The sequence below is a fragment of the Lithobates pipiens genome, unplaced genomic scaffold (assembly GCF_037356315.1).
Source record: "Lithobates pipiens isolate NorthernLeopardFrog02 unplaced genomic scaffold, aLitPip1_a1.2 Scaffold_1, whole genome shotgun sequence".
Classification (NCBI taxonomy): domain Eukaryota; kingdom Metazoa; phylum Chordata; class Amphibia; order Anura; family Ranidae; genus Lithobates; species Lithobates pipiens.
Window position 1 is genome coordinate 205,826,030 of NW_027507685.1, and position 16,489 is coordinate 205,842,518.

The 16,489-nt window shown below is 44.9% G+C and overlaps 1 protein-coding gene across 2 annotated transcripts in view; it reads right to left on the bottom strand.

The window, feature by feature from the left end:
- LOC143982295 (calpain-2 catalytic subunit-like) overlaps positions 1-16,489 on the bottom strand; it is a 260,340-nt gene that overhangs the window by 96,574 nt on the left and 147,277 nt on the right. Inside the window, exon 1 of one of the 2 annotated variants that reach the window (XM_077480891.1) lies at positions 952-1,223. The exons of the other annotated variant lie outside the window; for it this stretch is intronic. Coding sequence (XP_077337017.1) covers positions 952-1,185 — 234 coding nt within the window. The 5' untranslated portion in view covers positions 1,186-1,223. Of the gene's footprint in view, positions 1-951; positions 1,224-16,489 lie in introns of those variants that run through there. 2 annotated transcript variants of the gene reach the window in all.

Below are 16,489 nucleotides of genomic sequence, written 5' to 3' on the forward strand. Positions count from 1 at the left end.
GCTGCCTTGCATTACCATAACCTGCGTTGGTGTCCATTTTGGCCATTTTAATGTGTGCTGCCTTGCATTCATTACAATAACCTGTGTTGGTGTTTGCCATTTTAATGCACTTCACTTGAAGTGCGGTGTGTTTCAAATGTGTTTTTAAGCGCATTTTACACATTTCACTCTCTATCCCCATCGAATGTACGTTTTATTGGAAACCATACCAAAGATAGTAAGAAGAACTATTTTAACACTACATACCAAAGCACAGAGATGTCAAATGGCCTTAAACATTATTTTCATTATCGATGAAACCAAAATAATTGTCTCTTTTGATATTTAGGTCATTGCAAGGGTTACCAAATAAAAAAGAAAAAGAATGTTAGCGTGGCCAAAAATGCCCAACAGGTTGGAAACTGTAGTTTTTTTGTGAGAGAAGAATTATAGGATTTCAACATTTAAATTTGAGTGCTAAAACGAAAGGAAACACTTTAAAACCTCCTGTTATTGTCAATACAAGATCAGCACATATTCAGCTACTTGTAAAAATGCATATTGCCCATTCAAGACCTTTCATTGACTAAAGTATATCCTAACTAGGGTTACACCGATACAAGTTTGAGTCATCTGTGTCCCATCTGATAGTTTTTTTTATTTCCTCTTTTTACTTCTTGTCCCGTAGACACATCAGACAGTTGAAGAAAATCCCCTCTTGGATAGCCATCACTAGTACAGATGTCCTTTAGAAAATTTCCCCTCGACTGTTCAAATGTTCATATTTCCCTTATTTTTAGCCCCAGTGAAAATGACCACCAGAATACATAGAGTAAATCTTCCAGCAGAGCAGACAATAAAAATCTCAACAGGGGTTCTATAAATTCCACACACTAGACAAAAACAAAAAATGTTCATCTTTGAACATTCATTTTTTTTTTTTTTAGACTTGTTTGCCCCCTCGTGCCTTACCTGAGGTCTTTTCCATTGAATCCCTACGGTGTCCGGAGACCGGGGTCCTAACTTGTTGTACCCCAGTGACTTGGGCTGTGCTGGAAAATAGGGATCCTCAAATAGGCGCTTTTCCTGCAGACATTTCGTGTGCAGTTGGTTGTAGTCTTGATCCAGATAAGGGCTAATATTCGCTTTAGAATTATTGGTCGTATCATCCTTTACCAGACGCACAGTGATTCCTGCTGGGGCCATAGTGACCAAAGTGATATCACCTGTGTGGTGCGTGCGTGTGTGTGTGTATATATGTGTAACAGGAGATGGGGAGGAGCCAGGTGACAAAAGATAAGCCCTTTCTATTGAAGATTTATCAGTGACAATACAGACTTGGATCCATGCTGTTTTACAGTACACAGCAAACTGAAAGTACAACTTTGCTCCTACACAGCTAATGCAATAATAAAATTAAGATGCGTTAGGAAACATTTTACAAACTTAAAGTAGATGTTAAACCAAACCAAATGATATTTAGCTTGCTAAAAGCATTGTGCATCATGAACGTTTTTTGTTTAATAAAAACATTTGTTTTCACCTCTTTCGCTTCCTTTATTGTATCCCAGGCCTGCTCTCCTGCCTACATTCATGCATTACAGCAATGTCTTCATGACATTGTTCAGGGGCAGGGTTTCTTGATGGTGATAACTGTGGACCTCCAGGAGCCCAACCTGAGGCCCTCGGACCTTGGCAGTCTGTAGTGGGAACATTGATGCCAATAGTATTGATTTCTACTAGCTTCATGTAACACGTTCCCAGTTTCATATTGTCTTCTGCAGCATATCCCCAGCCAAAAATGTAACATGTTTACATGCTCTGACCCTCATTTCCTCCATTAGGACAGCAGTCTGACAGTCCTCTCAAGCATTACATATATTGAACACTATGTACAGCCCTTTTGTAATGTCAAGGGCCACATTTGAGGCCCCCTTTAGCTCATAATTTAAGACAACCTCTGCTGTAGACCATGCCAACGTAAGGTGTGTGGAAATTTGTAGTCTCCAATGGAAGTCCATGTGACAACATTGGGGACCACCTTTGTGAGACAGGTACAGAGCCTTGTCACTCCAACAGGAGGTACAAGGACCTTCATAGTAGGATCACCAAGTATTATTTTAAGGAAAGATTGCAGATTTATAAAAGGTGTAAACACCATCTTTCAATGTTATGCATTTAGCTTCTGGTAATTTCAAGATTGGGTAGCAATATAAAAAGAGAAAATAAAATAAAAAAATGTCTGTGCAGTCACCAAGAAGTCTCAGAGGGTAAACAGACTCACCCAGGAAGGTACATGGGTGAAGTGTGGGAACACAGGGAATAGAGACCTGGGAAGGTCTCCTTTTATAGATCTGCACTTGCATCCAAACCAAGAACATGTTTTTGAACAAGCTTGTGCCCACAACCTGACCAGGAATGCAGATTTTGTATCTAAACTCTACCCACTCTTTTTTAAAAGATTTAGCCACTTGCCATACTACGAGAGACAGTAAAATTATAGAAAGACCTCCTAATGACACAGCAACTGCCACAACAATGGCAGTCAGTTACAGTAAGTATCCTGCTATTGCCGACTACCTTCTTAGCCCTTGTACACCCGGTCGGACATTCCGAAAACAAAATCCATCGGATTTTGTCCGACGGATTTTGTCCGAAACTTGTGTTGCATACACAGGGTCGGACAAAGTTTTCGGAAAATCCGATCGTACGTAACGTGATGACGTTATTTCGTTACGACGGGACTACGTTCAGGCTAGTAGCCAATAGCTTTGACTAGGAATTTGATCTGAGCATGCGTGGCACTTTGTCCGATCGGAATTCTCTACACACAATCGGACAAAGTCCGATGGGATCATGTTGTTGGAAAGTTTTATAGCTCAGCTCTAAATATAGTCCGATGGAGCCCACACACAGTTGGATTATCCGATAACATGGTCCAAATGGACATTTTCCGTCGGAATGTCTGACCGTGTGTACAAGGGCTAAAAAATAAAAATAAAATAAAAATAATCTACTTGCCATGTCATGCTGATTTTTGGAATTCAATACCTTGGGAATCACTAACCCAAGACAAGCATACAGCCAATGAAGTATAAAAAAATGTTTTTTTTTTGGGTTACCTGAATGGAGTCGCAGACCACAGCCAGGTAGCCCTTTTGATTGTCAATAGCAAAAAACAATATTAACCTCCTCGCGCCCGCCCTATAGCCGAATGACGGCCGTAGAGCAGGCGCGTTCGTTCGGGCGGTCGTCCCTGGACAGCCTGATGTTTACTTCCGCAATGCGCGCCGCCGCGGGCGCGCATCGCGGAAGTTCTGTGTTCGCCGTGTCCCCCGGGGACAGGCAAACACAGATCGCTGTAAACGGCCAATCACAGCGGCCGTTTACAGCGTGATCGGCGTGTCCAATGGGAGATGATCTCATATGTAAACATATGAGATCATCTCGCAGCGCCGCTCTCCTTCCTCGCACAGACAGTGCGAGAGGGGAGAGATGAACGGCTGCAGCGGCAGCCGTTCTGATTGTGGAAAAAAAATAAATTAAAAAAATGAAATAAAAAGTGCCATCCGCCCCCAGCAGTGCCATCCGCCCCCAGCAGTGCCATCTGCCCCAGTGCCATCCACCCCAGTGCTACCTGCCCCCAGTGCCATCCACCCCAGTGCTACCTGCCCCCAGTGCCATCCACCCCAGTGCTACCTGCCCCTAGTGCCATCCACCCCAGTGCTACCTGCCCCTAGTGCCATCCACCCCAGTGCTACCTGCCCCCAGTGCCATCCACCCCAGTGCTACCTGCCCCCAGTGCCATCCACCCCAGTGCTACCTGCCCCCAGTGCCATCCACCCCAGTGCTACCTGCCCCCAGTGCCATCCACCCCAGTGCCACCTGCCGTCAGTGCCACCTGCCCCCAGTGCCACCTGCCGTCAGTGCCACCTGCCGTCAGTGCCACCTGCCGTCAGTGCCACATAGTGCCATCTGTCATCAGTGCCACGTATCAGTGCCATTTGTCATCAGTGCCACCTGTCAGTGTCACGTGCCATCTGTTGTCAGTGTCACGTGTCATCAATGCCACTTATCAGTGCCATCTGTCATCAGTGTCACGCGTCATCGGTGCCATGTATTAGTGCCATCTGTCATCGGTGGCACATATTAGTGCCACGTATTAGTGCCATCTGTCATCGGTGCCACGTTTCAGTGCCACGTGTCATCAGTGCCACGTATTAGTGCCACGTGTCATCAGTGCCACGTATAAGTGCCACGCGTCATCAGTGCCACATATTAGTGCCATCTGTCATCAGTGCCACATATTAGTGCCATCTGTCATCAGTGCCACCTGTCATCATTGCCACGTATCAGTGCCATCTGTCATCAGTGTCACGTGTCATTGTCCTGGTGCTTCAAAAGTGTAATAAATAGTCAACAAGTTAGATGTGTAACTTATGTTCCTAGAACACATGATGGCGCTACCTGCATGTTGGGCCTCTCTATGTGGCCAGGCTGTGAAAAAGTCCCACACATGTGGTATTGTAATACTCAGGAGGAGTAGCAGAATTTTTTGGGGGGTGTCATTTGTGGTATACACATGCCACGTGAGAGAAATAACCTATTACAATGACAATTTTGTGGAGAAAAAAAAAAAATGAAAAATCTTAATTTTGCAAAGAATTGTGGGAAAAAAATGACAACATCAAAAAGCTCACTATACCTCTTACTAAATACCTTGGAATGTCTACTTTCCAAAAAGGGGTCATTTGGGGGGTATTTGTACTTTCCTGACTTGTTCGGGTCACAAGAAGCGAGATAGGCCACCAGTACATCAGATGTGATCAATTTTGTGCGATTCGCACCACAGCTTGTAGACTCTTTAACTTTCACAAAGACCAAATAATATCCACTAATTTGGGTTATTTTTACCAAAGACATGTAGCAGTATAAATTGTGACCAAAATTTATGAAGAAAAATTAATAATTTGCATAATTCTGTCACAGAAACAAAGAAATATGCGTTTTTTTTCAAAATTTTCGGTCTTTTTTCATTTATAGCGCAAAAAATAAAAACCCCAGAGGTGATCAAATACCACCAAAAGAAAGCTCTATTTGTGGGAAAAAAAGGACAAAAAATTCATTTGGGTACAGTGTTGCATGACTGAGTAATTGTCATTCAAATTGTGAGAGCACCGAAAGCTGAAAATTGGTCTGGGCAGGAAGGTGTTTAAGTGCCCTGTAAGCAAGTGGTTAAAGACAGATCTTCAGTATACCTGCTTTGGATCCAGTCATATCTAATTAGCACACCCTGCGAATTCCAGCGGCAAGTATCTGCAGATAAAATGCAATGACAGGCTGACAGAGGCCGCAGCTATCCACAGATGTTCATACAGCCAGTGATTACCTGCAGTTAAAGGAGTTGTAAAGGCAGAAGGTTTTTAATCTTAATGCATTTCGATAAAAAAACGCCTGTGTGTAGCAGCCTCCCTAGCATCACCTAATACTTACCTGAGCCCCCTCTCTGTCCAGCAATGTCCACGAATCCCTCTGCCTTCCAGGACCCTCCCTCCTGATTGGGTGAGACACAGCAGTGACACCATTGGGTCCCACAGCTGTCAAAGTCAGTTAGCCAAATCAGGGGAGAGAGGGGGTGGGGCCGAATGGCAGCTCCATGCCTGAATGGACACACAAAGCTACAGCTCAGCTCGAGTGCCCCAATTGCAAGCTTCCTGCTATGGTGGCACTTGACAGAAGAGAGGGGCCAACAACAGCAAGGAGGGACCCAAGAAGAGGAGGATCTTGGCTACTCTGTGCAAACCAAACTGCATAGAGCAGGCAAGTATAAAATGGTTGTTATTTTTAGTTTTAAAACAAGACTTTACAATCACTTTAAGGACAGATAATCCTGGCTGGACGCAATCTGTGTCCAGCCATGATCACTGCAGAAAGTCACTGGCTATGCAGTCACCAATAGGGATGAACTGGGACACAAGTCTGAACCTGCCTGAGCTATCCCACCAGGAAGCGTCACTGCCAACAGCCAATCATAACGCCAAATGCACTCCCCACCCTGCACATATACAAGGGGCATGTACCCTTGAAGCTGCAAGGCCGGGGGTTGTCTCCACTGCTTATGAATGGCTGTCTGCAGTGACACTTCCTGGCAGGATAGCTCAGGTGGGTTCCGACTCGTCTTCAAACACACTTAACAAAGTTTTCTTTTGCCAGTGACGGCAGAAAAAGACAGAATAGTCCATCGACTCTGCCCATTTTTTTTTTCTCGTTAACTATATTGTCGGAGTATAGCTCTATGTTTGTTCCAAGCATTTTTGAAGTCATTTACTTGTTGACTGTCTCACTACCTCTGCTGGTAGTTTATTCCAAGCAACAACTACCCTTTCAATAAAATAATACTTTCTGAGATTAGTTTTGAACTTTCCTCCAGTTAGCTTGAGGTCATGTCCCCGTATTCTTGATTTTGGGTTTTATATAGAAAAAACTGCCTTCCTGAACCTTACACCCCCCTCCCCCTCCTCCTTGATGTATTTAAAGGTTTCAATCATGTCTCCCCTGCTTTCCACCAGACTGTACATATTAAGTTCCTGAAGTCGCTCTCAATATGTTTTAAACCTGTCACCATTTTTGTTACAATTAATTTCTCAATCAATTTATTAAGTTATAATAAAAATATCCAAATCTTTGATGATCCCTAGGAGCACCATGAAATCTATCATAACCAAAGGGAAAGAATATGGCACAACAGCAAACCTGTCAAGAGACGGCCGCACACCAAACTCATAGACTGGGCAAAGAGGGCATTAATCGGAAAGGCAGCACAGAGACCTAAGGTAACCCTGGAGGAGCTGAAGAGTTCCACAACAGAGACTGGAATATCTGTACATAGGACGACAATAAGCCGTACACTTCATAGAGTTGGTCTTTATGGCAGAGTGGCCAGGAAAAAAAGCCACTACTTTCGTCAAAAAACAAAATGGCATGTTTTGAGTTTGCGAAAAGGCATGTGGAAAACTCCCAAAATATATGGAGGAAGGTGCTCTGGTCTAATGAGACTAAAATTTAACTTTTTGGCCATCAAAGAAAACACTATGTCTGGGGCAAACCCAACACATCACATCACCCAAAGAACACCATCCCAACAGTGAAACATAGTGGTGGCAGCATCATGATGTGGGGGTGTTTTTCAGCAGTCGGGACTGAGAAACTGGCCAGAGTTGAGGGAAAGGTGGATGGTGCTAAATACAGGGAAACCTGTACCACTCTGTGTGATTTGAAGCTAGGACGGAGGTTCACCTTCCAGCAGGACAATGACCCCAAACACACTGCTAAAGCAACACTTGAGTGGTTTAAGGGGAAACATGTAAATGTGTTGCAATGGCCTATTCAAACCCCAGACCTCAATCCAATAGAAAATCTGTGGTCAGACCTAAAGATTGCTGTTCACAAGCACAAACCATCCAACTTGAAGGAGCTGGAGCAGTTTTGCAAGGAGGAATGGGCAAAAATCACAGTGGTAAGATGTGGCAAGCTCATAGAGACTTATCCAAAGCGACTTGGAGCTGTGATAGCTGCACAAAGTGGCTCTACAAAGTATTGACTTTAGGGGAGCTGAATAGCTATGCACATTGACTTTTTCTGTTATTTTGTCCTATATTTGTTGTTTGCTTCACAAAAAAATAATCTTCAAAGTTGTGGGCATGTTCTGTAAATTAAATTATGCAAATCCTTAAACAATCCATGTTAATTCTAAGTTGTGAGGCAACAAAACACGAAAAATGCCACGAGGGGTGAATACTTTTGCAAGGCACTGTGAGCACCCCCATATATTTTTCTTCTGTAGTACTGACCAACACTGTACCCCCACTGTTTCTCTCAAGGGATTATTTTTCCCTAGGTGCATTATTTTACATTTAGAAACACTGAACAGCAGTGTCCACTGCTTTGACCAATCTTCCAGCTATGCCAAATCATGTTCCATGTTACAGACACCTCCAGGGATATCAACCCTAGTACACCCCTTTGTATCATAAGCAAAAAGACATAGCTTGCCCAACAGATATCACTTACATTAGAGATTAAATAGAACAGGACCTAGTACAGAGCCTTGTAGTATCTGTCCTGAGTGAACCCCATTTACACAGCTCCCAACTGTCCCTGATTTGGAGCAATGTCCCTCTGTCCCTCTTCCCCCTCATGTGTTCTTTATTTTGGTCTGATCCATATTGTTGTATATAAAATGCACTTTTCTAACATTCAAAAAGTGTTTCCCAGTGCTAAACCTTTCATCCAAATTCTAAATTGCTGCATTTGTAAATTTTAAAAGCCAATATAAAGGAATTGTAGTGGTATGTAGATTTAATTTGAACTTTTCATTGGTTAATTCTCCTTTTGAGGGGGGTGTCCTATGCCTACATAAGTTTGCTAGTAGATGTCCCTTATTCCCATCTCAAAATGTTGGGAGGTATGCATTTACAACCAGGGCTCGAGTGCTGCGGGAACGCATGGGAACGGCGTTCCCGTACTATTTCCACAGCGGGAACGCCGTTCCCATTAGCTATCTGAGCCGGGCCGGCTGAGGCTATGCAGCGCGTAGTCCGCGCCGCTCCTCAGCCGCCGAGTGACTGTGCGTGCCCATGCCGAAGTCATGTGACCGGTTGCTAGATGCGGAGCGGCCCCTGCCTAGCAACCGGTCACATGACTTCGGCGTGGGCACGCACAGGCACGAGACCGTCAGTGTGACACACGCGCGCCGGACTGTCCTCCCGCTCCCCTCTACCCAGTGCCTCCTGTGGAAACAGCCGCTGCACTTTGAGTTTACTTAGTTCTTCTCCCCCCAGAACAGAAGGGAAGAGAATACCAGGAGGTCAGTCACTAGTAGTGTGTAAGTAAGTTGCATTCTGCAATACCCTGCCAAATTGCCAATACTCATCCATACTGCCAATACTCATCAATACTCTGCAATACCCCGCCAATACTCATCAATACTCTGCAATACCCCGCCAATACTCATCAATACTCTGCAATACCCCGCCAATACTCTGCAATACCCCGCCAATACTCTGCAATACCCCGCCAATACTCATCAATACTCTGCAATACCCCGCCAATACCCCGCCAATACTCTGCAATACCCGCCAATACTCTGCAATACATACCCTGCCAATACTCTGCAGTACCCTATCAATACTCTGCAATACCCTATCAATACTCTGCAATACCCTGCCAATACTCTGCAATACCCTATCAATACTCTGCAATACCCTGCCAATACTCTGCAATACCCTATCAATACTCTGCAATACCCTATCAGTATCAATAATCTGCAATACCCTGCCAATACTCTGCAATACCCTATCAATACTCTACACTACCCTATCAATACTCTGCACTACCCCGCCAATACTCTGCAATACCCCGCCAATACTCTGCAATACCCCGCCAATAATCTGCAATACATACCCTGCCAATACTCTGCAATACCCTGCCAATACTCTTCAATACCCCGCCAATACTCTTCAATACCCTGCCAATACTCTGCAATACCCTGCCAATACTCTGCAATACCCTGCCAATACTCTGCAATACCCTGCCAATACATACCCTGCCAATACTCTGCAATACCCCGCCAATACTCTGCAATACCCCGCCAATACTCTGCAATACCCCGCCAATACTCTGCAATACCCCGCCAATACTCTGCAATACATACCCTGCCAATACTCTGCAATACCCTGCCAATACTCTGCAATACCCTGCCAATACTCTGCAATACCCTGCCAATACTCTGCAGTACCCTATCAATACTCTGCAATACTCTGTCAATACTCTGCAATACCCTGCCAATACTCTGCAATACCCTGCCAATACATACCCTGCCAATACTCTGCAATACCCTGCCAATACTCTTCAATACTCTGCCAATACTCTTCAATATCCTGCCAATACTCTGCAATACATACCCTGCCAATACTCTGCAACACCCTGCCAATACTCTGCAATACCCTATCAATACTCTGCAATACTGTGCCAATACTCTGCAATACCCTGCCAATACTCTGCCAATAAATACCCTGCCAATACTCTGCAATACCCTGTCAATACTCTGCCAATACTCTGCCAATACTCTGCCAATACTCTGCCAATACTCTGCCAATACTCTGCCAATACTCTGCCAATACTCTGCCAATACTCTTCAATATCCTGCCAATACTCTTCAATATCCTGCCAATACTCTGCAATACATACCCTGCCAATACTCTGCAACACCCTGCCAATACTCTGCAATACCCTATCAATACTCTGCAATACTCTGCCAATACTCTGCAATACCCTGCCAATACTCTGCAATACCCTGCCAATACTCTGCCAATAAATACCCTGCCAATACTCTGCAATACCCTATCAATACTCTGCAATACCCTATCAATACTCTGCAATACCCTATCAATACTCTGCAATACCCTGCCAATACTCTGCAATACCCTATCAATACTCTGCAATACCCTGCCAATACTTATCAATACTCTGCAATACCCTGCCAATACTCATCAATACTCTGCAATACCCTATCAGTATCAATACTCTGCAATACCCTGCCAATAGTCTGCAATACCCTATCAATACTCTACAATACCCTATCAATACTCTACAATACATACCCTATCAATACTCTGCAATACATACCCTGCCAATACTCTGCAATAAATACCCTATTAATACTCTGCAATACCCTGCCAATAGTCTGCAATACCCTGCCAATAGTCTGCAATACCCTGCCAATACTCTGCAATACCCTATCAATACTCTGCAATACCCTATCAATACTCTACAATACATACCCTATCAATACTCTGCAATACATACCCTGCCAATACTCTGCAATACCCTATCAATACTCTGCAATACCCTGCCAATACATACCCTGCCAATACTCTGCCAATACTCTACAATACATACCCTGCCAATACTCTGCAATAACCTGCCAATACTCTGCAATAACCTATCAATACTCTGCAACCTGTGCCAATACTCTGCAATACCCTGCCAATACTCTGCAATACCCTATCAATACTCTGCAATACCCTGCCAATACATACCCTGCCAATAGTCTGCAATACCCTGCCAATACTCTGCAATACCCTATCGATACTCTACAATACATACCCTATCAATACTCTGCAATACCCTGCCAATACTCTGCAATACATACCCTACCAATACTCTGCAATACCCTATCAATACTCTGCAATACCCTGCCAATACATACCCTGCCGATGCTCTGCAATACTCTGCCAATACTCTTCAATACATACCCTGCCAATACTCTGCAATACCCTATCAATACTCTGCAATACCCTGCCAATACTCTTCAATACTCTGCCAATACTTATTCCTTTTGTGGGATATTTTCTAATGGGCTGTGTAACAGAATTTGGAACAGGGTGTATTTGTGGTAGAAATTCCCTGCGAGGGAAAGATCATCACCCATTGTGTTGATTGTTTTGTTTGACACGTTATTTTGTTTTTGTAAACTGCCACTTTACAATACATGTTGTACTGTATTTTCTGTGAAGTATATATGCATATGAGCGTACCTTTTTTTTTTTTTTTGGTGGGGGAATGGATCTTGGGTGGGAGTTCCCACACTTTTTTTCCTAGGACTTGACCCCTGTTTACAACACTCTATTCTTTAGCCAACTGCATATCCACTTAACCACCCAAAGATTAAATCCTAGCTTGTACAACTTTTGTATTAGATTATTATGTGGAACTGTATCAAATGCCTTGCTGAAATCAAGATCTGCTATGTCTTGAATTCATCCCTGGTCATGGATAGCTGCGGCTGCTATGAGCCTGTCATTATATTATGGGCCGAGTGGTCATAGCTCTTCACATATGCCTGCCATTCCAGACAAAAAAAAAATATGCAGATTATTGCCACTAGAGATCATAGGGTGTGCTTATCACCCAGGTAAATGGACCCTAAGAAAGTAGTGAAACCAGAGGATTAGCGTAACAGCCAGGCAACTAGCATTTTGCAACAGTAAGCAGCATCAGTAGTCTACATATTTTACTCAGCGCTGGTTACTGTTAATTCTCTGGAACTGTCACCTTTCTGATGAACATTACTAATTACACCTGGAGAAGACACTCTGACTAAAGTCATCCAATTCTAATTTACTTTGTTGACCATTTCCATTTTAAAAATGGCAGCCAATTCTAAAACCTGACCACCCTTTAATTGTAGATTCTCCCATCTCCATTTCTTCCTCCTTTGATTCACCTGCAGTAATGAGAACACAGTATCCTTGAATTTCTGAGCATAATACACAAGGGCTGGGTTCCTTTCTTCTACCAAGATAGGATATTGCCAAACCTGACTATCGAGGTGTACTACACTAGGTCAACTTATCTTGGTGTCCGTTATTACAATGGCGTGTAATGACCACTAATTACAAACAGCTTCCTGCAAATGCATAGACGTACTGAAGCTGTTCCAGTTTCCTGGAACATAAAAACTGGAGAGACAACCAACCAAAATGTAGACATCCAGGACGACCTGCATCTTGCTTTCACTTGCAGGACTGATCAAACTTTACCTCTTCCTCATGAATGGTTGTCTCTTGCTGGTACTGTTAGGAAGGTATCCATAGTTGTAAAATGAACAGGGCACCATTCAGACAGTTATGCTCAGATTTGGAAGCAAACATACAATATATGTACAATGACTTCCGTTGCTCTCAGCCAAACCAATGAATGTTTAGGAAGAGGGGTAGGCACACACAGTGGAAGGTAAATAACCTTTTGTTTTTAGAACACCTTTCAGTTCATAGAACCCTTTACTCCAGCTCCTGTTCCCACAGCAACTTAGCCCGACCTCTGGCTTACCTTGGCGCCCTTTCCTAGCACTACTGTTAGGAGTCACTTCATAAGCAGTCCACCAGTTCACTCAGATTGTTGACCCTTCAAGACTAAATTGCAGGAACAGAAATTTTAATGAAGGAAACTGGTAAAAGGTCTACTGGTTTCCTTACTAACAAATAGAGATTCCCTGCTATCTTAAAGTATATGTGAAGCCTTACTTCATAAGACAACCCATTCAGTAAATAGAAATGAAAGGCAAAACATTTGTGTATAGATATAAAAAGCATAAATACCTTGTTTTCTTTTTTTATATGTTATTAGATAATCTCTGTTCTCAGCTGCATATATGTTGTAGAGAGCTAGGGGTGGAAAAACAGCAGCACACAGATCTTTCCAGTGAACAGCTGTGCAGGGTGGCGTGTCCGCACATGTTTGGTCAATGGAGGACAGACAGGCTGTTCGCCCAGCACAGCCAGAAAGAAAATGGACCACTCTGGTATGGATGTGCTCTCATGCGTAGTGTGGTCAGTTTGAAATAGAAAAGCAATAGGACTGGCAGGATCATGAGGAATTTCACACAAAGGAAGCAATACGAAGAGAACAGGATACTTTTTAACAAGTATATGGAACAACAGGCATATATCAGGAATACGAAATGTTGGGGGTAACATATACTTTAATGAACACAGGGTGCACAGGACACCAATTTAGGAATGGGGAGCCTGTGGTGGAGAATGGGCTCCCTAAAACTGCAACCATTTAACTGGTCAAGATCTCGAGGACCCATTTACCAGGGGGTAAAAAAAAGTGAGTGTTAAAAGAGCTAGAAAAGCAGGGCTCGAGTCCTGTGGGAATGGATGGGAACAGCGTTCCTGCACTTTTTCCAAGCAGGAACGCCTTTCCCGTTAGCAGCTGCGTCCCACAGTTCACATGTGTTTCCTGTCACCTTTATTGCGGGACAATACAGTGTCCCGGAATGAAATGAGGACACAAAGCCATCCTACTAGCTGATTGCTGGGAAACTGGTTGCTAGGGCTGCCCTGCCTGGCATCTAGCATCCAGTGACATCACAATCAGATTCTCAGAGTGAGGCCTGCGCTAGTGCTGCAAGGTCACCCACCTCCTCTTCTCTGGCCGCGGCGGATTTGCGGCCAGGGATTCACTGATGTTCTTCACTCTGCATCTTCAGTCTCCACCCCGTGAGTCTCACCTCCTTCTGCCTGGCGGCATTCAGCAATGCTGGCTCAGACCCACGGCTGCCCAAAGCGCAGTGCCCGACTTCTCCTTCTCACTCCCGGCCGTGGCCCGACTGCCTGGGAGCCCCTGACCTGGACCAGCACTGGCACTCAAGTCCAGATTAGAAGGTGAGGTGAGCAAATGGAATTGGATTGGAGTTGGAGAAGTTGACAAAAGTCGGGGCACTGGGGCCCTGGGGGGGGGGGGGGGGGACAAACAATACATGAAGCATGTCTGCAGCCTCTGTCCACCTCCTGCATCATGTTCGTAGGCTTTGCTCACCTTCTGCATCAGGTTCGTAGCTTTTGCCCACGTTCTGCATCATGTTCGTAGCCTCTGTCCACCTCCTGCATTATGTCCGCAACCTCTGTCCACCTCCTGCATCATGTCCGCAACCTCTGTCCACCTCCTGCAACATGTCTGCAACCTCTGTCCACCTCCTGCATCATGTTCGCAAACCTCTGTCCACCTCCTGCATCATGTTCGCAAACCTCTGTCCACCTCCTGCATCATGTCCGCAACCTCTGTCCATCTCCTGCATCATGTCCGCAACCTCTGTCCATCTCCTGCATCATGTCCGCAACCTCTGTCCACTTCCTGCATCATGTCCGCAGCTTCTGTCCACCTCCTGCATCATGTATGCAGCCTCTGGCCATAACATGTCCGCAGCCTCTATCCACCTCCTGTATCATGTCCACAGCATCTGTCCACCTCCTGTATCATGTCAGCATTCCCCTTTATGTCAGAGTTCCCTTGCACTGTAAAGGGGGAATCCTGAAGACTCTGATGCAAGGAGGCACTCTGTGCTGGCTGGGTTAGACCAATCTGACTGATGTATCATGTAATACGAGCCAAGGGACAAGTCATATGTGCTCATCAGGAATTATTGACCATGCCCACCTTTTCCACCCCTCCTAAAGCTTCCATTAATAAGACACAACCTGTGAATGGGGAAAGAAGCTTGTAGGCAGGTTACCTACGGTTTATTAACTAGACAGTGGCTGACCCAGGCTGGGGAAAGGGTAAATGTTGTGTCCACAGTTCCTGGGCTTTTTGGAGTCAGCCTATTTACTGGTATTATAAAAAAGGTTGGGTTCCAAGGCCCCCCGCTCGAGGAGAAATGCCGTAACCACTGTGTAGACCAGAGGACAGCTGCGCCTTGCAGTCCGTCGGTAGGCACCGGGAGTCTGGAGCTCTACCAGTCTCTGGAGAACATCGAGCATGAACCACTACCTTATGGAGGTATGCCTGGGCAGCCTGAACGTTAAGGAAGTTCTTTTGCTAATGTTCATTTTGAACTGTATGGTCAATATATTTCAAGTAAAAGTTGCATCCAGTGTTCTGAGCCTGGTCTGAAGTTATTTAAAGGGGTGCATGATGGCTCCTGGGCATATGAAAGAACTAGGGTGAGTAAAAGCTCAATGGGGTATGAAGCAAAGCCACTACAAAAGGTTTATGTTGCAAGACAAGCAAAAGGCGTAATGCAATTGCTACGAGTAACCAAGTCCTAGTGGAAGGTATATTGCAACCAATTGTGAAGCGTGGTACCTAATGTAGGTAATGGGTTCTCTGGTAACGAAAGGGGACGGTGATCTGGCTGCCTCCCTGGTGGTCGGTTTCCCAAGGAAACTAGGACTGAACTCGTGTTACAGAGACACATTTTTTTCGATTAAAAAAGCCTATGGCGTGCAAAACACACCCAAAAACTTCCACCCGGTGCCAAAAAAAGTGGACACACATCAAGAGTGACTCACAAAAACGTGCAACGGGTGTCTGCTGTCCTCCACAAGGAAGGACCTTACCCTGATCCCCCCAGACAGGGACTGAGGTACCAAATACATGGCCCATCCAGCCAAATCCGGACGACAGCCTTTCTCCGGAAGGACTGCCAAAACAGACCCACCCAGGTACTAGGGTAGGGGCTCCCTCAAAGGGAGACCCCCCAAAGAAAGGGCAAACCAAGCCAGAAGGCCTATGTCCACCCTCCCACAAGACTTTCAGGATAGGTCCGAGGACCGACACCCTACTTGCCAAACGTGCAGTGACACAAAACACACAAAATAAAATAAATAAAAAGTGGGGAAGGGATAGTGGAGAGGAGGAGTGAAAAAGGTGGCCACTGTGTAAACACAATGACCAGGCCCTCCGGCCAGGAATCAAAAATTCCTCTGGTCCTAGCCAAAAGGCCTGGCCCTAGAGGCAGGTGTGAAAAGTGTGTATACAGTCAAGTGTCCGTGGAGCCAGTCTTCAAAGTGATAAATCACAGTGAATGTAAGGCACCCCTGAACTGCCACTTCAGGGGCACATCACCATAGGCTTTTCAACAGAAGCATCCCTGACCCCCCCAGCCCAGACCACAGCAGCCCCTACCCCAGCTAGAAAGGCATGGAGATCCAGGAGCTTAGTG